This window comes from Bos mutus, chromosome 23 (genome assembly GCF_027580195.1).
Source record: "Bos mutus isolate GX-2022 chromosome 23, NWIPB_WYAK_1.1, whole genome shotgun sequence".
Lineage (NCBI taxonomy): Eukaryota > Metazoa > Chordata > Mammalia > Artiodactyla > Bovidae > Bos > Bos mutus.
In genome coordinates this window covers 1996402-2020369 of record NC_091639.1, presented here as the reverse complement: position 1 = coordinate 2020369, position 23968 = coordinate 1996402, and the positions used below count along the sequence as shown (strand labels likewise).

Sequence of the window (23968 nt, the reverse complement as noted above, 5' to 3'; positions counted from 1 at the left end):
CAAGATACTGAATATAGTTCTCTGTACTATGAATAAGAGGTTTTATTTTTCCAGAGCTTTAAAAAATGGTCAAATTCAGTCAGAACCAGGAAAGCCCCTAATGGCAACATTTGAAGGCAAAGGGCAGCAGGCTTTAGAGTCAACAGTGGAAGAAACAAAGAGCAGGACGGGCCACTGAGCAGAGGGCTACGATGACGCTAAGGTGACCGCACTGGTCCACAGTGGGCCGCACGAGGCGGGAGGCGCACCAGCTTCACAATGCTGTGGTTTTGGAACCGTGCCCCCCAGCACACACACACACACACACACAGATGTGCCCCCCAACACACACACACACACACACACGTGCCCCCCAACACACACACACACACACACACGTGCCCCCCAACACACACACACACACACACACACATGTAACCCCACACAACACACACACACACACACACACACATGTGCCACCTAACACACACACACACACACACACACACATGTGCCCCCAACACACACACACACACACACACACACGTGTGCCACAACACACACACACACACACACACACGTGTGCCCTAACACACACACACACACACACACGCGTCTAACAACACACACACACACACGTGTTCTAACTAACACACACACACACGTGTTTCCACACAACACACACACGTGTGCCCCAACACACACACACACACACACACACACATGTGCCTCTAACACACACACACACACACACACACGTGCCCACAACACACACACACACACGTGCCCTCAACACACACACACACACACACACACGCGTGCCCCTAACACACACACACACACACACACGTGCCTCAACACAACACACACACACACACGTGCGCCCCTAACACACACACACACACGTGTGTTCTAACCATAACACACACACACACACACACATGTTTCAACACACACACACACACACACACACACACACACACACACACGTGTTTCACACAACACACACACACACACACACACACAACACACACACACACGTGCTAACAACACACACACACACACACACACGTGCCTAACAACAACACACACACACACACGTGCCTAACACACACACACACACACACACACACACACACACACACACATGCCCCACACACACACACACACACACACACACACACACACACACACGTGCCCCCAACACACACACACACACACACACACGTGCCCCCAACACACACACACACACACACGTGCCCCCCAACACACACACACACACACATGTGCTCTAACACACACACACACACGTGCCCCAACACACACACACACACACACACACACACACGTGCTAACACACACACACACACACACGTGCCCCCAACACACACACACGTGCCCCCAACACACACACACACACACGTGCCCTAACAATACACACACACACACACACGTGCCTCTAACACACACACACACACACACACACACGTGCCCCCACACACACACACACACACACACACACACACGTGTTCTAACACAACACACACACACACACACACACGTGTTTCTAACACACACACACACAACACACACACACACACAACACACACACACACATGCCCCTAACACACACACACAACACACACACACACACACACACACACGTGCCCCCCAACACACACACACACACACACATGCCCCCAACACACACACACACACACACATGCCCCCAACACACACACACACACACACACCTGCCCCAACACACACACACACACACACACGTGCCCCCAACACACACACACACACACATGTGCCCCCCAACACACACACACACACACACACACACACACGCCCCCAACACACACACACACACGTGCCCATACACACACACGTGCCCCTAAACACACACACACACACACGTGCCCCCCACACACACACACACACACACACACACACATGCCCCCCAACACACACACACACACACACACACACATGTGCCCCCAACACACACACACACACACACACGTGCCCCCCACACACACACACACACACACACACACACACACACACGAGCGGGGAACTCAGGCTTGCTGGTCTCTTCCCTGCAGCACCAGCAGGCTCGCAGTAAATAGATTTTTGGTTCAAATGTTTCCCTTAGTGTGCCGTGTTTGAGTTTGGGGCACCAAGTTAAGGGGGGAACCACGTGAGCAGCAATGAATGAAAAACAGAGAAGCAAAACTAAGAAGAAAAAAAATGAAAAACCTCCTGGAGTAGCTGGCAAGGTTGTTCGTTATGTCATTTAAGGAAGCTTCTGAGAGTGCCAGCCCTAATTGGCAGCTCTGTTGGCTACTGTTGACAGTAGCCAATCTCCTAAAATTGCAGAATGAGCTTAGAGGCGAAAAGCAGAGAATAGTTTGGGGTTTTCAAAACATGCAGTATTTCTTGAATTTTGATAGAATCTTTTAGGGAAAAATCCAAATACAGCTAGGTTTAAAAAAAAGGAGAAGAAAGAACCACTGAAAAACACAGACCGTTGAACAGCTGATTTTAGCTAATGTGCTTTATGGATCCAGCTTACATGGCCAGCCTTCCAGGGTGGAGGGTGAGTGTGAGTGTGTGTGTGAGTGTGAGTGTGTGTGTCTGTTTGCCACTTCTGTTGTCTCCGGTTGAGAAACGCAGAGCCGGGCGAATCCTCAGAGTATGAAATGGTGGTTCACAAGCGACCAGTGAAATGCCGCTTCAGGGGGACAAAGGCTGCAGAAGGATGCTGACCTTGCATCTCTCTAATCCCTGCACCTCAGTCAGGAATGCTGTTTTATCTGAGCTTTTGAAACTTTCAGCACTGTTGTCCCCTTTGTAGTCTGAGCAGAAACGCTTCCTTTCATGTCCACTGACTCCTCAGTTCTAGAGCACATGGGTGTCGTGCCTGCTAAAGCCCTCGTGGTTTCTAATGGGGATCTCCAGCTCTGAAGATGAAACTTGGGGGAAATTTTTCATTTAGTTCCCTAAAAAATGTTTTTGGTTTTAGTCGGTGAGCATTAATTAATATCACCTCTACTGGTGGCTCAGTGGTAAAGAATCTGCCTTCCAGTGCAGGAGACGTGGGTTCGATCCCTGGGTCGGGAAGATCCCCTGGAGAAGGAAATGGCAACCCACTCCAGTATTCTTGCCTGGGAAATCCCGTGGACAGAAGAGCATAGTGGGCTACGGTCCATGGGGTCCCAAAAGAGTCGGACACGACCGAGCAACTAAAGAACAACGTTTAACGTCACAGTGATCTTCCAGGTTCCTCTGTTTCCACTCACTTTCCTGACCAGCCTGAGTGTTTAGATTGTGTTAAAATGCATATTCCTGAAAAGGTGAAAAGGTTTTGGTTGTTTTTTATTTTTAATGATTTTTGTCTCACCCTCACCACCATCACTTCCACCTCCATGGGTGGGAGCTAACATTACCTATATTTGTTCTCTCGTTATAAGGTTTATAGATTAATTGTAGAAACTTTGGAGAAGTCAAGAAAAGTATAAAATCGAAAATAAGGCTACAGTCCATGGGGCCGCAAAGAGTCAGAGATGACCGAGTGACGGCTCGCTCTCCCCCGACACCTCCTGCATTCGTGGCGTTCATGCTGAGGTTTCCTCTCAGCGTTGTGTCAGGAGCATCTTTCTGGATCACTTGCTTTCAGACGCAAACATGCCCATGCTGTTTAGTCTTGCTGGACGTCAGGCAGGGTCCGGTTTCTCACAAGTGACAGACACTGAGGATCATTGTACCGGGACATCTGACAGCGACCCAGAGATGGAATCCATGTCTCCTGCATTGGCAGGCAGATTCTTTACCACTGAGCTACCAAGGAAGCCCAATTAAAATCAAAGCTCAATACTTTCATTAATATTTTTTTTAAGTTTTTTTTACGTTTCCCAAAGATGCAGGAGAAGAAACAGAGGATCCAGTCTGCCGGGCATGTAAGTGAAGCACCGAGTTTCTGGAAGGCTGTCTGGCAGCACGCATCACAGTGACTTGAAATCGTGACCACTCTTTATCCCAGCAATTCCTTTTCTGGGAACTTTTTCCCAAGGTCTGTTTCTTCTCCTGCATCTCTGGGTCGGGAAGATGCCCTGGAGAAGGAAATGGCAACCCACTCCAGGATTCTTGCCTGGAATCCCATGGACAGAGGAGCCTGGTGGGCTACAGTCCATGGGGTCACAAAGAGTCGGACACGACTGAATTGACATAGCACACAAACACACACAAAGGTTTTTTAGTTAATAAAGTACCGAGCTTTGATTTTCATTAGAGGAATGGAGTGTTTCCCAGGTGTCCTTTAACCATTTGTTTCATGTTTTGTTAATTTTCTGGATGCTTGACCAGAAACATAGAGTATCAGTCGATATTGTTACGGAAATACTGACTACGGATAGTAAGTGTTAGTTGCTCAGTCGTGTCCGACTCTTTGTGACCCCATGGACTTTTAGCCCGCCAGGCTCCCTGTCCTTGGAATTCTCCAGGCAAGCATGTTGGAGTGAATTGCCATTCCCTTCTCCAAAGGATAGTAGCCCTTTGGCTATTGTAGGAGGAAATCTCTTTCTTCCACACTCCTAGGTTCTGTGGCTGGGGCCCTGGCAGCTAGACTGAGGGAAGGCGGCTGAACAAGAGGGAACCAGGGTTCACTGCCAAGTGCACCCGGGCACACGGAGCGCTCAGAAGGAAGGGCAGAGCCTGGGCTCACGGAGCATCGTAACAAAGGACAACAGGCCTGCAGAAAAGGGGGAGAAGGGTCCGGGCTTTTCGGGGCAGCAGACTTGGGAAGTAAATATATGGGGGGAACTAATGGAAGGCGATGGCACCCCACTCCAGTACTCTTGGCTGGAAAATCCCATGGACGGAGGAGCCTTGCTGGGCTGCAGTCCATGGGGTCGCTAAGAGTCAGACACGACTGAGCTACTTCACTTTCACTTTTCTCTTGCATGCACTGGAGAAGGAAATAGCAACCCACTCCAGTGTTCTTGCCTGGAGAATCCCAGGGACAGAGGAGCATAGTGGGCTGCCGTCTATGAAGTCGCACAGAGTTGGACATGACTGAAGTGACTTAGCAGCAATGGAAGGTGAGGGTTGTTTCCGTGAGGTTTTTCGACGTTTTTATTTTATATTGGAGCATAGTTCACTTAGAATGTTGTGTTAGTGTACCGCAAAGCGATTCAGTTCCCTTCACACGTACACCTGGTCTTTTCAAATTCTTCTCCCGTTGAGGTTGTTCAGAACGTCGAGTAGCGCCCCTGTGGTGTGCAGCAGGCCCTTGTCGATTGCTTTACAAATAGCAGTGTGTCCAGTTGTCAGTCCCAGACTCCTAATCTGTCCCTGAGGTTGTTTACAGACACATCTCAGCACCGGCTGTGTCTTCACAGCCTCGGGCTTCCCCGGAGGTGGGGTTTATGGCCCTCTGTGGTCCTCCGGAGTTTCTGCTTTTCAGTGGGTGGAGGGGCTCTGAGGAGGCTGCTTTCTGCATCTGCTGATCCTCCTTTGCCTCCAGATGATCACCCCTGTGCCAAAGTGGCCTTTCCAGGGGCTGACAGACTCCTATCCCCTTCCAATGTATCCTAAAATTTAAGTCTTTATAATATTGCTTATGTTATTTTTGATGTGAGGAGATTTTAAATAAGTAATATGAATAATAACTCAGGAGTAACAGATCCACTTATAAAATCCATCATCTTTTCCTTGGGTAGTTTTCCCTCCTTGAGTTTTTATCCGTAGGGAGCCCCTCTTTACCTCAGAATTGGATAAGTAATCTGTTTCCGTCCGTCTTTATGTTCTCGTTTGCATTTCTCTTTATCAGAGTATTCATTACTGCTGAAAATAAGGTTCTTTTCCTCCCGTCCCATTTATTCTCCATCTTCTTTAGAAATTTCATTAGTTTCCTCCGTGAATATTCCTCCCCTCTGGCAAGTCAAGCAATTAGATTATTCCTCAGAAAGTAATATCAGTTTTCTTTCTTTCAGCTTATCCTTGAAATGTATAGGTAGGTAAACAGTTCACCAGATCTTCTGTAACTACTGCCTTAAAAAAAAAAAAAAAAAAAAAAAAAAAACACGGGCAGCTAAGATTGAGATCACATTCTGGGTCTCCCCCTAACTGAGGACCATCCCTGGTCCCGGAACAACAGCAAAGAAAGCAAGTGTCAGACTGTAAAACGGGCCGCGACTTGTACACATGCACGGCCTTGGCAGACTCGCTGATGGAGTGACGAAGCGCTAAATTAGAGGGCTGTTCCCGCCTTTGTTGACGCAGGGCGTGGGTCTGAAGGGTTAACGCGTGGAGACCCCGTGTGAGTTCGGGGGTGGGGGATGGTGATGTGCGGGCCCCGTCCCCGCCTCCCCAGGGAGATGGGTCATGAAACCAGCACTCAGAATTCGCGGGCAGCTGAGGGCGTGCTCCCATATGCCCCCACTTCACTCTCTTCCTAATTCAGTCACCGGGAAGTCAGCTTCAGGTTACGCGCGGAAGGTTATTTTGAGGGGCAGATCACCAGCTGAACCCCAGCCACGTGGGAAAGCTTAGCAGTAAGCAGTCCGAAGCGGCGTTTTCCAGCTCTCCCCGCGGGCACCCACAGCAGAAGGGTGGCGTGTGGACCCCCGCAGGTCCCCGTGAAGCAGGCTGTCTGCAGAGCGGACGGGGTGGGGGCGGGTGCTGGCGCGCTGGGCACGGAGCGCCCTTGGGCATTGGTGACTGACTGGTGATTGGTGTGGGCGGCGTGAGAAGAGGCAGGTGACAGCAGATGACCTCAAGGGACGAAACCCACGCCCCTGAGTCCTGGTTTTGCACAGTTTAGACTTTTTGAACACGCCTTTGCTGAGCGAAATGACTAATTGCTGTAGCTTTTTTTTTTTCTTATAATTTTGTCTATTTTTGTATTTATTTCTGGCTGTGCTGGGTCTTAACTGCTGCATGCAGACTCTCTCTAGCTGGGGTGAGCAATGGTCTCTCTTTTTGCACACCGCAGGCTCCAGGACCCGTGGGGCTTCAGTATTTGTGGCTCGTGGCTCAGCACTGTGGTTCCCGACTCTAGCGCCCCAGCTCAGTAATTATGGCTCATGGGTTCCTGGCTCATGGGCCATGGCACATGGGGACTTCCCAGGCCAGGGATCGAACCCGTGTCTGCTGCACTGGCAGGCGAAGTCTTTATCCCTGAGCCACCAGGGAAACCCAGCCTTATCTTACTGGGAATGGGGCAAGTCTTGGAAGCTAAGTGATCTCCAGGGCTTCCTTAGACTCCTGAAATCCTTCCAGAGATCGTAGCCCATCTGAGTGTACTTTATTCTCATCAGACGTGGAGGTCAGACAAAAGATCCCGGTCCCACCTGCCTGGTATATGGAATGTGCCTCCAGGGGGGACTCCAGGCTTGGGGGTGCCCAATAGACCCGAGGCAGGGGATCTTTATCTCGAGGAGCTTGTGGGGCTGTCTGGGGCGGTTTTCTTGCTGACTCAGAGATGCTGTCTGCCCTGGCGCCTGGTTGAGGGGGTTAGGGCGCCAGGTCGCCACCTTGTCCTGGATCCCGCCCCCGGTCCTGTCTGCTCGGCCGGTCAGTCTTCTGTTCCCGCCTTGCTAATTGACAGAGGCTGCCCTGGACATCTCTTTAGGTAGCAGCCAGATTGGGTGGTGGCTGCCCAGGGCCGGGTCCAGTTGTGGTTCGCAGGCCTGAGCGCACAGCAGTGTTGGCAGCCCCCAGCCCCCACCCCCTTTCCGAATGCTTTTGTGCTCTGATGCCTCCTGGCTGGCTCCTACAAGCAGAATGTGCCTTGGGCATCACTTGACCTCAGATCAGCTCCCAGTGGGACGTCTGGGTGGAGACTGAGGGTAGAGTGGGCACCCCCACCCTCCCCCTCCCCCAGCAGCACCTGGGACAGGGCGTGCCCTTCCCCTGCCAAGCGTGTGCCAGGCGGAGGTGCGGGGAGCTGCCATGGCACTGGGCTGCGATGATCACAGGGGCTGTCAGCCTCTCCTCGGCCCGCAGGGCCAGCTGGGCGGGGCGATGCAGCTGGTACCCTGAGGATCGGTTACCCTGTGGGCCATGAGGAGAGATGGGAAAATAGCAGGAGCAGCCTCAGAAGGTAGAAAGCGGGGCGGGGGGTACAGACTCCACACACGCTGGCGCATCCGGGGCTGTGACTCACAGGAGGGCAGAGAGGAGAGAAGACGGAGCAGCCTCTGAGTCGAAACCATGGGGGCAAAGAGTCGACACTCCTCTGCTTCTAACGCTGTGACTCACAGCAGCACTTCGGGCTGCGTGTCCCAGGTTAGACACAGGGTGCGCCGTGGAAGGTGTATGTTGTTACGAATACGTTTGCTGCTAGAAGCCAGGTACACGTGAGTGTTGGTTTTCTAGGCTGGCCTCCAGAAGCCGCCTTAGCTGCCCCTCCAGTCTTCTGAGCTGGAGTGGGCTGCACCGGCCAGCCCTGCCGGGTGTGTTCCCTGGACCCTCTGCCCGCCCCCTGCGCCCGGGGGTGGATTGTTTGAGCCCCGGCCTGGGAAGCTCATTCACCGAATTCGAATGGGCAGGGACATGGCCGCCCTGGGGAAGCCTCACGGTCACCTGGATGGCTTGTTAAACCGCCTCGCTGCGCTTCCTCCAAAACCTGCCGTGGGGTCTGGCCTGGCCCCGAGAAGGCGCATTTCTGGCGACTTCCCAGGTGACGCTGCTGCCGCTGCTGCTGCGGTCCCTGAGCAGACACAGGGGGACAGCAACCCTGTAAAGAAGCCTGTGATGAATCTGCGTCTTTAGTGATGTGACTTGTGCGGCCAGCGGTGCCCCGCTCTCGGTGTGTCCCCCGGAGTCCAGCAGACGGTGTCACAGGTGGTGGTGCCTCCTCCACGGAGGCCAGTGCAGAGGCGCGGCTCTTCCCGAAGCCCGTTGATGCGGAGACCCTGGTGCTTTGCCCCTTGGACCCAGCCGTCAGCTGCCCGCGGACTGAGGGCCGGTGCCCACGTGTGCTCCACATGGACACACGTCACTCAGAGGGAGCAGACGTGCATCTCTCTCCCACTTCTGCCAAAGCAGGAGGGAAAGATTGGAGGGCTGTTTATTTTTTTTTTAAATAATAAAGCTTAGTTGTAAAACTAGTCTAAAGGTTGTGTGCACCAACTGATTGGCTTTCTCTCCAAGTGGAGCAGGTGGCTTTAGCCTGGAATATGGGGAAACACGCGCGGCATTGACAAGGGAAATGTAAGACTGCTTCATGTGGATAGTTCAGTATTGACCGCTAACCGTCTTAACTATTAAGATGACTTGTGAAGTTTGGGGGGTTTTCGGGCTGGAAACACAGAGCTCGTGCTGTGGTGACACGCTCTGCAGAAGCTGGTGGGGGCTTCCCACTGCGGGGCGTGTGCTAGCTGTGTCGGTGCCCGGGGACGCCTGGCCTTGCCTCCCCACCGGGATGGAGGGAGGAACCCCCCGCCCCGAGATGGCATCAGGGCACCAGACCCTGCGGACTTCTGTCCTCTGCCCCAGACAAAAGCATCACACTGCCTTCTGTGGCCAGGTGGTATTTCTCGTTGGCTTCTCCAAACCACTGAGAGACGCCCAGTGGTGTGTGGGATGCGCGTGATCAGCGCACTGTGATTGATGACGCCGGCCTCTCTGTGCGTTTCTCTCTGACCTGTTTTCTGTTTGCCCCTCTCTAGTGGGACCTTGTGTGTGATAATGCCTGGAAGGTTCACTCTCTGTGCGTTTCTCTCTGACCTGTTTTCTGTTTGCCCCTCTCTAGTGGGACCTTGTGTGTGATAATGCCTGGAAGGTCCACTCTCTGTGCGTTTCTCTCTGACCTGTTTTCTGTTTGCCCCTCTCTAGTGGGACCTTGTGTGTGATAATGCCTGGAAGGTCCATGTCGCTAAGTTCTCCCTACTGGTTGGATTAATCTTCGGCTACCTGATAACTGGATGCATTGCTGACTGGTAAGTACCCGCATGCCTGCCACACCACACCCCTCGGAGCCGCAGCAGCCTCTGCGGCCTCCCCAGGCGAGGTCGGCCTGAGCTTGCGGCGACCGAGGCTCCCCCACCTCCCCCCTCCCGCCCTGGCACTGGGGCCAGAGCTGATGGGGGCAGCCGCCCCCTGCAGAGTTCAGACAGAGAGAGCTGCCAGTGCATAGAGCAGACCCTTTTGAAGTGAGAATTTAAATTCATTGCAATTCCCTGGCTGCTAGAATCTAGCAAAACCAGCCTGCAGCCAGCCGCCCATCTCCTCCTGAGAGAGCGAGGTTAGAAAGAGCCTGGGAATGTGGCTTCAGGCTTTAAGGGCTGGGCCCTGAGCGGGCATACACAGACCAGGGGCTTCAAAAGACAGGAACAGGGCAGCCGCACTCCTCACCCTCGAGACCGGGACAGACGCAGGCAGACCTCAGAGAGGGACCGTCCTTGTAAGTTGGCTTGGCCAGGAGATGCTTCTGCAGGCCCACACGGAGCTGGGCTCTGAAAAGTGGCCGGCTGTGGGTGGCGGCTGGGCAGGCCAGGCGGAGGGGTGGGGACCAGAGACAAGAATAAATGTGCTTTCCTTGGGCGGGTGAGGGGCCAGGTGAGGGTTCCAGGGGGAGCGAGATGGTGGTGGGATGGAGATGCAGGTTGCCGCGGTGGGAGTGGTGGCGTTAACAGCCCGCCCTCACCGACGCCTGTGTCGCCAGACTCCGTGCTGAGTGTCTCCGTGGATTAAAAGCGCCCCTCCGCACAGCTCCCCTGTTTCCCAGTGGAAAACCGGCCTCACCCTTATCTCCTGGGTTAAAAACAGAAGCACAGACGTTTAAGTAACATCCCCGGATGCCGTTAGGTTGAAGAACCAGCATTTGAAACTAAGCTCCTAGCGGCCCCAGAGCCGGACTCCACAGGTGTGGACTGAGTCACGGGGCTTGTGTCAGCAGTGGGGACTCGCCCGAATAGCGTGGCCGTGGCCCTGTGCTGCTGGGGTTGGCGGGGAACGGGGGGGCTGCCGAAGAAGAGAGGTGTGGGGACCCCTCCCTGCTTGACGTTCTTTCTCTTTAAGGGGCTTTATTTACAAATAAGGGCCTCTTGAATCCCAGACTTAGTAAAGCTGGCAGTGATTCAGAGCAGGCTCCTTGAGGCCGAGGCTATGCCCCGGGGTGCCCTCTGTCCTGGTCAGCTGAGACAGCTGGCCGGCGCTGTGGGGGTGCCCGCGGGGGGTGGGGGAGCCCAGAGAGACCACTTTCAAGGTCTGAAAAGTTCTTCCCCAAAAGCTGGCATCTAACTGGGTGTTCCTTGCATTAACATGAAGTGCGATTGCCTGTGTGTTCAGAATTTGCTGAGTCATCATCTGTAAGCGCTTCTTAAGGGCATCCCCCCGGGCAGGAGCAGAGATGCTGGGAGTGACCTGTGGAAACCCACACAGGCCCTCACGTGGGGTTTGGTGGTGAGCTTTTTGAGGGGGAGGGGAGGAACAGGATTGGGAAAGAACGAGGGTTTTGGTTTTTTTTTTTTTTTTCAAACCAAATACTTGAACTTTTAAATGTTTTCAGAATGAGCTATACTGACCTAAAAGACCCTCCAATCCCAATGTTTTAACCACAAGGAATTTTGTTTCCCAGAAACCTACACTGAAATAGGTTGGGAAAATAAGAGTAATATAACCACATCACTTCTTCCTAAAAACACGGACTTGACTAAAGTCTTGGTGTCCTGATTCAGTGATTTAATAGGGAAAGTAAATGCAGACTTCGCCTAAGAGGTCTACAGTGGTTTAAGCTGTTTACAGGTGGTTTTGTGGTTTCTTATGCCTTTCCCATCGATGGTGTTCGGCCTCCCTGATCACACACCAGCCCCGGGGACCAAGACGGGAGAGAGTGGGGTCTTCCTTGGCAAGCAGCCAGGGTCTGAGCTGCAGCCACTTCTCCAAGTTTGTGGGTGGCGGGGAGTGGGCCAGGGGTGCCCAGAGGGTCGGGGCAGGCAGCTTGTGCTGCAGCTTTCTGAACATTCGGAGTGGGCCTCAGTTCCAGTTTGAAGGTTTGGTATTTTCCACCCTTGACTGATTTACTGTTAGCATTTTACTCCCTGCCGGAGGCTTGCTTCAAAGGAGATAAACACGTAGAGAGGGAAGTCCGGGTCTCACAGCCGCTGGCACCATTCCACGGCCGTGTCGGGAAGCTGATCGGGCCGTAGGTTATGCCAAGACCCCAGTCGATGTCTCCTGAAACTTCAGCTGCATGGCTTCTTGTTTGTGCTTTTTAAAGGTGACTGTTTTGCACACACGTTCAGTCTGGGCTGGACAGCATGTCCTGCAGGTAACGTGTTAGTTTAGGTGGAGGCTGGGGGCCAGCTGGGTCAGGGGCTCTGGCCAGATGACCTGGCTCCCTCTCTTGCTGGGTCTTTTGCTGGACTCTGCACCTTTCTCATCCCACCGGTCCTGGGAGGCTGTGTATGGGCTGCCCTGCAGACCCCGTCCCTCTGGCCCTGGGCTGAGCTTGGCCACTGGCGGCAAAGGAGTTTTTTTCCAACTTCCAGAGACTCTCCCGCGCTTCCCAGGTGGCTCAGTGGTGAAGAATCCGCCTGCCAATGCAGGAGATGCAAGAGGCACAGGTTCGATCCTTGGGTCAGGAAGAACCCACTCCAGGATTCTTGCCTGGAGACTCCCATGGAGAGAGGAGCCTCGCGGGCTACAGTCCCCGGGGTCAGACACGACTTGGCGACTGAACAGCAGCAGAGGCTCTCCTGTTCCTTGGCTTCTGGCCCCACTCCTAGTCTGAGCCCACCGTGGCTGGTCAGGTCCTTCTCATGGACTGTCTCCTGGTTCCATGTGGCCAGGAGAGGCTCCCGGCACAGCCGCCTCACCTCAAGGCCCTTCACTCTGACGCCATCTGCAGAGTCCCTTGTGCCAGGAGAGGTGGCACAGCCTCAGGGGGTTAGGACAGGGACACCCCCAAGGCTGATGTTCTGCCTGTCACAGGTCCTGGCTGACCGATGATGCCTCTGCATCGCAGATTTGAGAGTTCGAGTCTACTGGTCATCTGGTGGGAGACCTCTGCTCTGGGGAGAGCCAGGGCCCACTTGAACCCCAGGGGCTTCTAAACACATGCACATATCTACACCCGATGGCCCTTCTTGAAGAGAGCCGGAGGCTCACGGGACCCAGCGGGTCTTGCTCGGCACCTCCGTCCTTAGGGAGCCTGGGATTGGGGCCAGGGCTCTGACTTTGAAGACCATGTTTGCCCCCCATTCCTGATACGAATTTTCACTTAATGACTTTAGCAGCCACTTTGGAGGGAAAGATTTAGAATTGTTTCTACAAGTTAAGCAGAAATCCAGGGTCTTCCCTAAAGTGTCAGGACAGAGGAGCAGACTGTGTCCGGTGGGCGTCCGGGAGGCCGGACGTAGGAAGACCCACGGCTGCTTGGTGCACGGTCTGTAGTCCTGTTAGTGATCTTGACACTGCAGCGCAGGACAGACGGGGAAGCAGAGGGAAATAAAGAGGGATAAGTTAGACTCTGGTTTCCTCCATTTAATAGGCCAGCCGAGCCATGTTTAAGTTCATTTCTGCAGACGAGTTGGATTTGGACAGAACTTCCTGTAGTCGTTCCTGGTAAGGGCTGAGTGACCCCAGCACAGGTGAAGGGAAGTAACGGCTAAAATCTCGACCAGAAAATCGACTTCCGTTGCATTGAGCTCACAGCCCTGGCCATTTCTGTAACCCGGAGTGATGGGCGGGGACGCTCAGAGGCCTCAGGAGTCCTGAGTGAGATGGTGTCCTGGGGGTCCCGCCCCCAGAGTGTGAGGAAATCACACTGTCTCCTGCCTGTCTCCTGCACAGGCAAGGCCGGCCGCTACCGCACATTGCTTTTTTAAAAAACATTTAAATTGAGGGGTGGTTTGCACACCATGCAGCTCACGCGTGTTAAGTGCACAGGTCAGTGAGTTCTGGTGTCTGTGCAGAGCCATACCTGTGGCCACTGGCACACACTGCATTTAGAACGTTCCCCTCTCCTGCCCACTCCTGGTCTCGGCCGTTCTCACCCCAACCACAGGCACCCCCAGACCTGCTCCTCGTTTCTGTTTGCCCTTCTGGACATTTCCCTTCCAGGTGGACGTCCAGGTGTTGGGGGTTCCAGGCGTGGACCCTGTTCCCTTGGCAAATAGAGTCCAGCCTCTCTGGGAGCTCTCCTAGTCCACGCTGGCTGTGCCACGCCCATCCGTGTGTGTGAGGCTTGGTCCGGGAGGGGTGGCGAGCAAGGGCCGCCCCAGGCCGAGGGCCACCCCTCCACCCCCCGCCACGCCTAGAAGCACATCCCTGGTGCTCCCCGAGCCCGCTTGGGCCGGCCCTGTGACCACCCGCCCAGGGTGCGCTGGCCTTTCCCCAGTGCAGAGGACAGGCCCCTGGGGACCTCCCTTCCAGGTCCACGTGCATCCTTACAGCTCAGGCCACCCCCGTTCAGTCTGTGCTCCCTTCTGGTCATTCCTCATCGGGGAGCTGAAACCAGCCCGCCGCCGGCTCAGCCCTTGGCTCCACCAGGCTGCGGGCGAGGTCGAGGCCAGTCTAGTCAACAACTCAGAGAAACAGCTGGAAGCCGCTCACCCTGTGTCTATGTTGACTCTGGAGCCAATTCCAAAGGTCACAGCCTCCAAGCCGTTTTATGCTGGGGGTGCCAAGGTAGAAGTTTGGGGAGTTACTGTTGGTTCTATTGAATTACCCCCATAAACTCAGGAGTAGACTGGCCAACAGGAATCGGTTCCCGTCTCACGTCTGTCGCACAGCAGCTGTTGACCTGTATTCCCTTATCTACATGACGAGGGGTGGGTGTGCGTACCCTGAGGGCCCCCTGCCCCTGGGCCTCCCCACGAGGGTCCAGGAGGGATGCAGACTCCGTGGGGTCCCCACCCAGCACCGCTGGCCCCTGGGGAGGCCCGGCCTGTCCGGCGATGACTGACCGCGTCCCTGTCCGTGTGCAGGTTCGGCCGGCGGCCCGTGCTGCTCTTCTCCATCATCTTCATCCTCATCTTCGGACTGACCGTGGCGCTGTCTGTGAATGTGACCATGTTCAGCACACTCAGGTTCTTCGAAGGGTTCTGCCTGGCGGGAGTGACCCTCACCCTGTACGCGCTGCGTAAGTAGGGGCCTTCGGGGGAGCCTAGAGGAGGTGAGGGAGTGTGTGGCCGGCGCGTGCGAGGTTTGGGCTGGCGTCTGCATCCTGCAGCTCTGGAGCGCAGAGGACGGTGTCTTCTGCGGCGAGGACCATGCTCCCAGGCTGTGCATCTCACCCGCCCTCCAGCCTGAGCTCCAGCTTGGAGCCCATGGAGGGTTGCATCGTGCCTGGAGTAGTGGGGCTCGGCCCACCGCAGGGGCCGGGGTCCTCCGTGTTGACGTTTCGTGCTCCTCCAAACCCAGACGTACCCAGGCGTCCCCGCGCTTGGCTCCAGAGAGCAAACCAAGTGGCTCACGTTTGGTGTGGGCTCCGTGTTCTCATGGATTTCTTAAGAGTTTTCTTTCTTTGTGTTTTTCGCTGAGGTCATGCAGGGTCCAAGTGTCCCACATTCCCGTGTGGCCTGAGTGGTCTGGACTTGAACCCTGAGCGCTGGTGCTGGGAGAGTTGAGTGGCGATCTCAGGGTGAAGAAACTGTCCTCTGTTGACCCGCCGTGTGGGCGCCGTGTGGACTCCCCCTGTCAAGGAAGCCTGTCTGGCTTCTCTGTGGTTGGTGTTTTCTAGCGCACGGCGCACACCCACAAGGAGAAGGAAGGTTTTAGGCGTGGCTGTTTATTTTCCAGTTTTATATTTTTTAATCATGGTGTGCAAAGAACTGTAAGGAATAATATGATTATTTATAACACATTTCCTTTTTCTTTCCCTTTGACAACACGTGTAGGATCAGAGATTAAGTAGCAATTTCTAGAGGGGTCGATAAGGATAGCTCTGATTATCTTAAGGTGTGGCTACCTTCGTTTAGTGGATGATCCTTTTAATGACACTGTTAAATAAGCTGGATTTTGTTCCCTGTTGTAGAGGACAGAACTATAGTCGATCACAGCATGGTTTTATCGTCACAGAGAAGAAAAGGACTACAGATGTGTTCTCCGGAATCCGCAGTGGGCTGTTCTGTTGTCTTCTTCTGACGTTGACTTGAGTTGTGGTTTCTTAGACATCGCCGTTTTGAGGTTATTTGCATTTATCCTGGAAGCCTTGCTCTGGGGGGTTCTTAGGAATGTACGTGTCCCCGGTCTGCGGGTCGGGGTGACCCTGTGGAGGGCTTGTCTCTCTGAACAGAGGTCTCAGGGGTGGGTGTTGAGCCTGAGCGCTTCCGTAGGAGCTGCCTGGGCCCTCCCTCCCTGCCCCCGTGGTCTGCACAGAGGAGCGGCCCCCTTTCTGGAGGAGACCCCAGCCCTCGTCTCGGGCCCGCAGGCCCCGGGTGTGTACCGGCGTGTGGGGTCTGCTCCCCAGGGCCCCATCCCCACGGGGCTATGGTTCTCACGGGCGGGCGCCGTGCTGTGCCTCCTCGAGGGCCCTGCTCTAGGGGCAGCTCTGCAGGCTGGCAGAATGGGACAGCAGGCTTCGGGAACTGAGCAGAGAAACGGCCTCCAGCTCACCACCCCGGTGCCTGTCAAACTCAGCGCAGAGGACGTTCACAGAAAAGAGCCTTAAAGCAAAGCTGACATATCAGCTTTATTTTGCATGCCCACTGCTGCCAGCGACCGCAGGGAGGGCTCGGGGGAACCCTTGGGGCTCAGCGGGAGAGGAGCCCGACCCAGTAGCCCTGACGGCCTCTCATCAGGAGTGGGAGGACCCACACTGGCCATCTCTGCAGACTCCCCTGCCTTCAGCAGACCTGGAGAAAAACTACCCCCATGACACCCTTTCAGCCTCACTTAGAATCGCCGATGGCCCTGTAAAGCCTGTGACTGTGAAAAATGAAGCTAAGGACGTTTTTCAAGAGATTACACGGTGAGCTCTTGACAGTGCAAAGTTCTCTGTACTTCAGAACCATATAGGGAGTATGCTTATCCCAGGAAAGCTCTGCGGTTACCTGACGGGTACAGAACCAAGTAACCCCAGGGTCTGCAGACTTTTCTTCTCTAAAGAGCCAGGTGGTAAATGTTTTATTCCAGGGCAGGTACTCAGCTCTGCCGTGATATCCTATCATTGTTCAGTCACTAAGCCGTGTCTGACTCTTTGTGACCCATGGACTGCAGCACGCCAGGCTTCCCTGTCCTTCACCATCTCCCAGAGCTTGCTCAAATGCATGTCCATTAAGTCGGTGATACCACCGAACCATCTCATCCTCTGTCGCCCCCTTCTCCTCCTGCCTTCAATCTTCCCCAGCATCAGGGTCTTTTCCACTGAGTTGGCTCTTCGCATCAGGTGGCCAAAGTATTGGAGCTTCAGCTTCAGCATCAGTCCTTCCAATGAATATTCAGGGTAGATTTCCTTTAAGCTAAGCTAAGCTAAGTCGCTTCAGTCGTGTCCGACTCTGTGCGACGCCATAGACATCAGCCCACCAGGCTCCCCCGCCCCTGGGATTCTCCAGGCAAGAACACTGGAGTGGGTTGCCATTTCCTTCTCCAATGCATGAAAGTGAAAAGTGAAAGTGAAGTCGCTCAGTCGTGTCCGACTTTTAGCGACCCCATGGACCACAGCCTACCAGGCTCCTCCATCCATGGGATTTTCCAAGCAAGAGTACTGGAGTGAGGTGCCATTGCCTTCTCCAAGATTTCCTTTAGGATTGACAAATGGTTTCATCTTGCTGTCCAAGGGACTCTCCAGAGTCTTCTCCAGCACTAAGAAGTAAATAAGATGTAAATGATTGGGTGTGGCTGTGTCCCAGCAAGCCCTTATTTACAGAAGCAGATGGTGGCTGATCTGACCAGCGGGCCGGTGTAGTTTTCCACCCATAAGTGATTCTCTTTCTGCTGACTGCTGGGGAGCTTGGAAAACTTTGAATCTTATCTAGCATGTGTGTGGGCTCGGCAAGCTGAGCTTTAAATGCTGGCCCCATTCCTAGTTTTATTTGAAATTTTTTGCTTTCATTTTTCCTTTGTCCCATTTTCATTTCGCCATAAGTTCAGTGTTATTTTATTGTATGGACTTGTGTGAGCAGTCATGTTTTCTCTGAAATGAAACGGCATAAAGAGTTACATTTTCTTAGCTTGGAATCATAAACCAGAGGTCCCGGCGGATAAGCACGTGGTGAGGATGTCCAAGCGTGCCCTAGTGACCCGCTCTCACGTTGATATGATGTGTGATATAGCAAAATTAACGTAAAGAAGAAGAACGTCATTGATTTTCTGGAGTTCACTGAGATGATATTCGAACAGCGTGAATCAGGGGGTTGATTGAGAGACGGCAGGAGAACTAAGTTTGAGAGGCTCAAAAAAGCAAAGAAAGTTCTAAATGGACAGCGTCGGGCCGGGCGTGCTGTGCGTTGGGCGGGGGCAGCCCCTCCCTCTGGCGGTCTTGGAGGAAACAGAGGCTGGTGATGGGCACTGCAGACCCCAGCCCTCGGCCCTCGGGGCTGGCGACTCTGAACTTCTAAGCAGCGTGCTTGCTTCGTCCACACGTGGCACCCATGCTTGGCGAATGCTTGGCCATTTGTTTCACTCAAGGCAATTTCTTGCTAACCCTGGTCACGGGGTTAAAATATTTCTCTGCCGAAGCTTTCACACCAGAGGCGTTGATGATTTGGGAGATAAATTTTAAACGGCCCTGGCGTTTTATCCCTCCCACCGGCAGGTTTCTGTCTCACTTCGTGAGTCTGCTGGAAAGCTCTGAACTTTCTCAGAAGAGACAGGATGTGGTTCTCTTTTCCATCTCGCAGGTGCCTGGCATTGTAAGTGGGGAGAGCCACGGTTTTGGCAGATCTCAAGGCTTGCGGAGCTCATTGTGAAGGTGGGCTCTGTTCTGAGATGTGCTGCTGGTGTGGGAAACTGCTTTCCTGTGCAGGATTGCTTAAGGCTTTTTCTGCTTTGGAATTTTTCTATGGTGCATTCCAGCCAAAGACTCCCTCCTTTAAACTGTAGTTTCCTTAAGTTCACCAAAGGGAAACGAGGTTGCGTAATTAGGACATAAACCAGAGACCGTTGGCATCTTCCCCAGGAGCCTGTACCTGGAAGACCGTTGGCAGGAGCCAGAGACGAAGCGACGCTGAACTGCGAGAGGTGGCTGCAGGAGGGGTCCGGCCGCCTCTGAGGCTGCGCGAGACACTCAAGTAATTTAACCCACCTGGGCTGCCCTGGTGGCCTCCTTGTATCTCCTTAGCTCTGACCAAAGAAGAAAAAATAGAAAATCTTGACCTAGCCAGGCCAGGGGCAGGGAACCACAGACCAAGGAAAGAGGCGAGCATCCTGTTTCCTTATCTGTTTATGAAAATCAAGACTCGCCAGAGATGCAAGTCCTGCCCATGTGCTCCTCAGCGTGGCCAGCCACGACTTGCCGTGTGATTTCTTTTTCCAGGGATGGTTCACCTTACAGACAAGGTGATACAGCTTTTGCTAGGATGTGTCCTTGTTGAAAAGAAGTGCAGAGAGAAAACAGCTCCTGGAGCTGACTTGCTCCACGTCCTAAGTCCTGGGGGAGAGGAATGGTTTTCTCACACGTTTTCTGAATCTGTCCTCGTTTGCTCTCTGTGTCCGTCTCCCCACTTTGAGCAGCCTCCCCCGCCCCCAGTGGAAGTGATGAAGCCTGCTTCTTGATGGCAGAGACCATACCTTAGTGACGGTGGGTGAATGAACACTCCTTGTTTTTGTTTTTTGGCCTAACAGCAGTGAGCCATTTCCTTGAAAAATTCTCTCAAAGCTTCATGTTCTCATTATAATAACCCTCCTCAAACCCAGACAGCTTAAATAATTGGACGAATTTTACACATAATCAAGGAGTGACCAGAGATTTCACAGGTGACTGAGTCACTGATTACTTTGCAAAACGAGAAGCTGAGTCTTAACTGGTAAATAATCTCAGAAGAGCCTGAGTCTGCTCTGGGCGGGGTGATGTGGCTCCTGAGAGGACGGGTCTGGCCTCCGGCTGAGTCGTTTCCAGTGTGCTGGGAGATGCTCCTCCTTGCTGTCGTGTGCCTTTCTTTTTTTGTTCAAATCTGGGACTTTGGTGCTCCAGCGTTCCTTATCTTTTTTTTAAATACAGTTTCTTTCTTTTATTTATTTTTGACTGCGCCGGATCTTCACTGCTTTTGCAAAGCCTTTCTCTGGTTGAGGGGAGCAGGGACCGCTCCCGGTTGCAGCTCTCACGCTCCTCCTTTTTGTGGCTCCTCTCACCGCGGAGCACAGGCTCCAGGAGCATGGACTCAGGAGTTGTGGCCCACGGGCTTAGCTGCTCTGTGCTGCGTGGAATCTTCCCAAACCAGGGGTAGAACTGGTGTCTGCTGTTCGGACTGGCAGAGATTGGCAGGCAGACTCTTATCCACCAGGGAAGTCCTGTGTGTATTTCTGTAATCGAATGCTTTTCTGAATACTCCTTGGGATGTATTTCAGTCACCAGGATTTTTGAGTGTCAGAGCCGCCGTGCTTATAAGAAAACAATCCCTTGAACCATGCCTCCAGGTGGCGGGCGTAGTTGGGCTGTGGGGCCAGGCGTAGTGACTTCAGCTGGGCTAGGACGTTAACATGTGCGTCGCATTTGGGTGAAGGGACAGTTTCTCTTCACCCAAGAGAACGTGCTCTCCGGCCACCGTGACCCATCGCCTGTTTGCGCCCCCTCCTACCCCCGTCTTCAGCCGCCCCGCCTTCTCAGCAGCCGACCCTGGGAGCCCCAGCCCTGCACTTCTGGTGGGACCGGACCTCCCAACAGGCTTTGTCAGCCAAGGCAGTGAGTCAGAGTTTACCCAAAGCCTTTGGCAAGCATTATTATTATTTTTTTTTAATTTCAGAAGAGTTTTTGTTTGATGCAGGTTCCAAATGATACGGTTGGGAAATCAGAACGGACTTCGGTTCTCATCTGTCCTTTCCTTCTCTGGAGACACTTTGCTAGCCTGGCAGACAGACCGTGACAAATGAAGAGCAGATAGAGAAGAGGAAGGTGACAAGGCCTCTGTGCCTGCCTCTGGCCTCGCGTGCCTGCCCGCCACCTCCCCGGAGCCCCAGCGCCGGTGCCCGTCTTCTGCTGGAAGTTAGGGCAGCCTGTGTGTGTGTGGGCTTCAGAGTGCGTGTTTCTTTGGGTGTTTTGAACTTGGTGAAGATAGTCTGTCTCAAAACTGACAGGAAAGAAGAGAAAACATTTAGCTATCTAGCATTCTAAACTTACAGTATCTGGATGCCTTTTCCAGCATGGGTGTGTGCTTAATCGCTCAGTCGTGTCCGACTCCTTGTGACCCCGGGGACTGTAGCCCACCAGGTTCCCCTGTCCATGGGATTTCCCAAACAAGAATACTGGAGAGGGTAGCCATTCCCTTCTCCAGGGGATTTTCCTGGCCCAGGGATAGAAGCCTTGTCTCCTGCACTGCAGGTGGATTCTATACCACAGAACCTCCAGGGAAGCCCCCCAACGTTTTTAGCAATGGAGGATAATATTAATATTAACACCGTGTCTGTCGTTAAGGACTAGGCGTTTCCAGACACACAGTGATTTTAGCGGTGGGATGGTGGTGGTGGCCGAGAGCTTCATTTGAAACAAGGTGTTCACCCAGCAAGAGGGAAGCAGGACGATCTGGAAATCTGGAGGCCCAGGTGTAGTGAGAGCCCCGTGGTGGACCAGCTGCACCTGCCACAAAGCACCTTATCTCTGCGCCTCTGTCTCCATCTCGCTAAGGTCAGGGCACAGGTGTTCAGTGTGTGCCGTAGAACCACAGAACTATGGAGTCGCTTCTGGAACCATCGGTGGAGAAAATGAGTAGAAAACAAAAATCAACGGACTCCAGGTGTGGACACCGAATACCACAGTGCAGATAAGAAAACAAGAAAACCAGGGGGAAACCCCCGCTGCCTTCTCACTTTGGAATTCTAGGCTCAACCAGGAGCCTCCTCCAGGGTGAGGGGGTCCTAGCCCCCGGGGGCGGGGAGGACAAGGAACCAGGGGTGCTGGGCTCCGAGCGGCATCCCCCCAGCCCAGATGGGCAGCCAAGGTCACTGCTATCCGGAGGCTGCCGCGTGTGGGGACTGGCGTCCAAGGTGACGACGTGGGAGGAGGTGAGCGAGCGGCCGGTTTAACGGTCCCGGCTTCCCGGACCCCGTGGGCCAGGCCCTGCCCTCCTGCCACAGCGCCGTCCCTGCATCCCGACCCTCTGGGGAAGCCCGCCTCACTCTCCGCACCCTCGTGTCCGCACGCTTGCCAGGCGGGCTCACAGGTCTGGTCTGGGGATCCCGTTAGACGCTACGGGAGTTGCTTTTCTCATCTGGAAAGACGAGAAGGGACACGGGGCTGGAAGCCGGGCTGAGGAGAAGGGAGAGCGGCACAAGTCTGACTGTTTTCCACTCTTGAAACAGAAGAGAGAGGAAATAAACGTCACCTCGGGAGCAGGTGAAGACCAGGCTCCTTCAAAGACATCCACATCCAAATGGATCTGGTGGGAGGTGAGGTCGTGAGTGGTTTGCCGAGACTCCTATTGGCCAAAACAAAATTAAATAAAACACAGCTCTGGCTCTGAGACCAGAGAGAAATGTGACTCCCGGGGTGAGGAGCCATGAACGCTTGCTGTCAGCTCCGGTGTGACTGCGTCCCGCCAGAGCAGCTGGGCTTCAGAGAGTCTCGGTTTCGCCTGGGGCGTGTTGTGAAAACAGGACGGCTGTCTCCCTCACTCAGCAAGAGTCTGAGGGCTTCCTGGGTACCGGGGCGCCAGGATGAACTTGAGTACTTGCTGTGCGCCGTTAGGGGCCGAGCATGCAAAGGCAACATGCCTTTCTGCCCATTGACAGATGCCTGGTTTCAGAAGACGCAGTGCGTGTGCGCAGTGGAACATTACTCGGCCTTAAAAAGAATGAAGCCGTGCCATTTGCGGCAATGTGGACGGAGCTGCTCATAGTGAAGTCAGTCGGACGAGACAGGCAGCATGATGTCACCTTCATGTGGGATCTAGAAATAATACAAGGGAGTTTATTTACAAAAGGGAAACATTCTCAGACATAGGGAACAAGCTGTGTGTACCAGAGGGAGAAAAGAAAGGGGGGTGAATAGACTAGGAGGCTGGGATCAACAGATACATTCTGCTGTATATAAAACAAACAACAAGGCCCTACTATATAGCACAGAGAGCTAGAGCCAGCATCTCGTAACAACCTAGAGTGGGAAAAAATGGAAAAAATATGTATAACTGAATCACTCTGCTGTACACCTGAGACTAAAACAGCAGTACAGAGCAGCTACACAGTTAGACCTGTCCTCACGCCCTCCTCAGTCTCTCCTGTCCACTCCTTAACAGCAAAGCAGTGCTCGGCACCGCGCCACACATGCACACACAGACACGCAAGGCGTGTGCACACACACACACGCGTGCACAGACACACAGATGTGTGTGCACACACACACGTGCGCACAGACACACACAGGTGTGTGCACACGCGCACACAGACAGGCGTGTGCACACACGTGCACACAGACACAGGCATGTGCACACACGCGTGCACACACAGACACGCACAGGTGTGTGCACACACACGCACAGACACACAGGCGTGTGCACACACGTGCGCGCACAGACACACAGGCGTGTGCACACACACACGCGTGCACACACAGACACGCACAGGTGTGCACATACGCACGCACACAGACACGCACAGGCGTGCACACACACGCACACAGACATGCACAGGCGTGTGCACACACACATATGCGCGCACAGACACAGGCGTGTGCGCACACACACACGCACACAGACACGCGCGCACACAGATACAGGCATGTGCACACACACGCGCGCTGCACAGACACACAGGCGTGTGCACACACAGACACACACCCCCCGCCTTCAGTGTGAGCAGCGTAACATCCCTTGAAGGACCCAGATGCCTCTCCAGCTCTACTGCAGTTCTGAATTCCCAGCGATTGAGCCAAGATAATGTGCTG

The 23968-nt window shown here is 53.8% G+C and overlaps 1 protein-coding gene across 1 annotated transcript in view; it reads left to right on the top strand.

Annotated features, from left to right (window-relative positions):
* Positions 1–23968, top strand: part of SLC22A23 (solute carrier family 22 member 23) — a 129848-nt gene that overhangs the window by 28217 nt on the left and 77663 nt on the right. Inside the window, 2 exon segments of the mRNA XM_070361225.1 lie at positions 9826–9929; positions 14922–15076. Of these exon segments, the coding sequence (XP_070217326.1) occupies positions 9826–9929; positions 14922–15076 (259 nt within the window).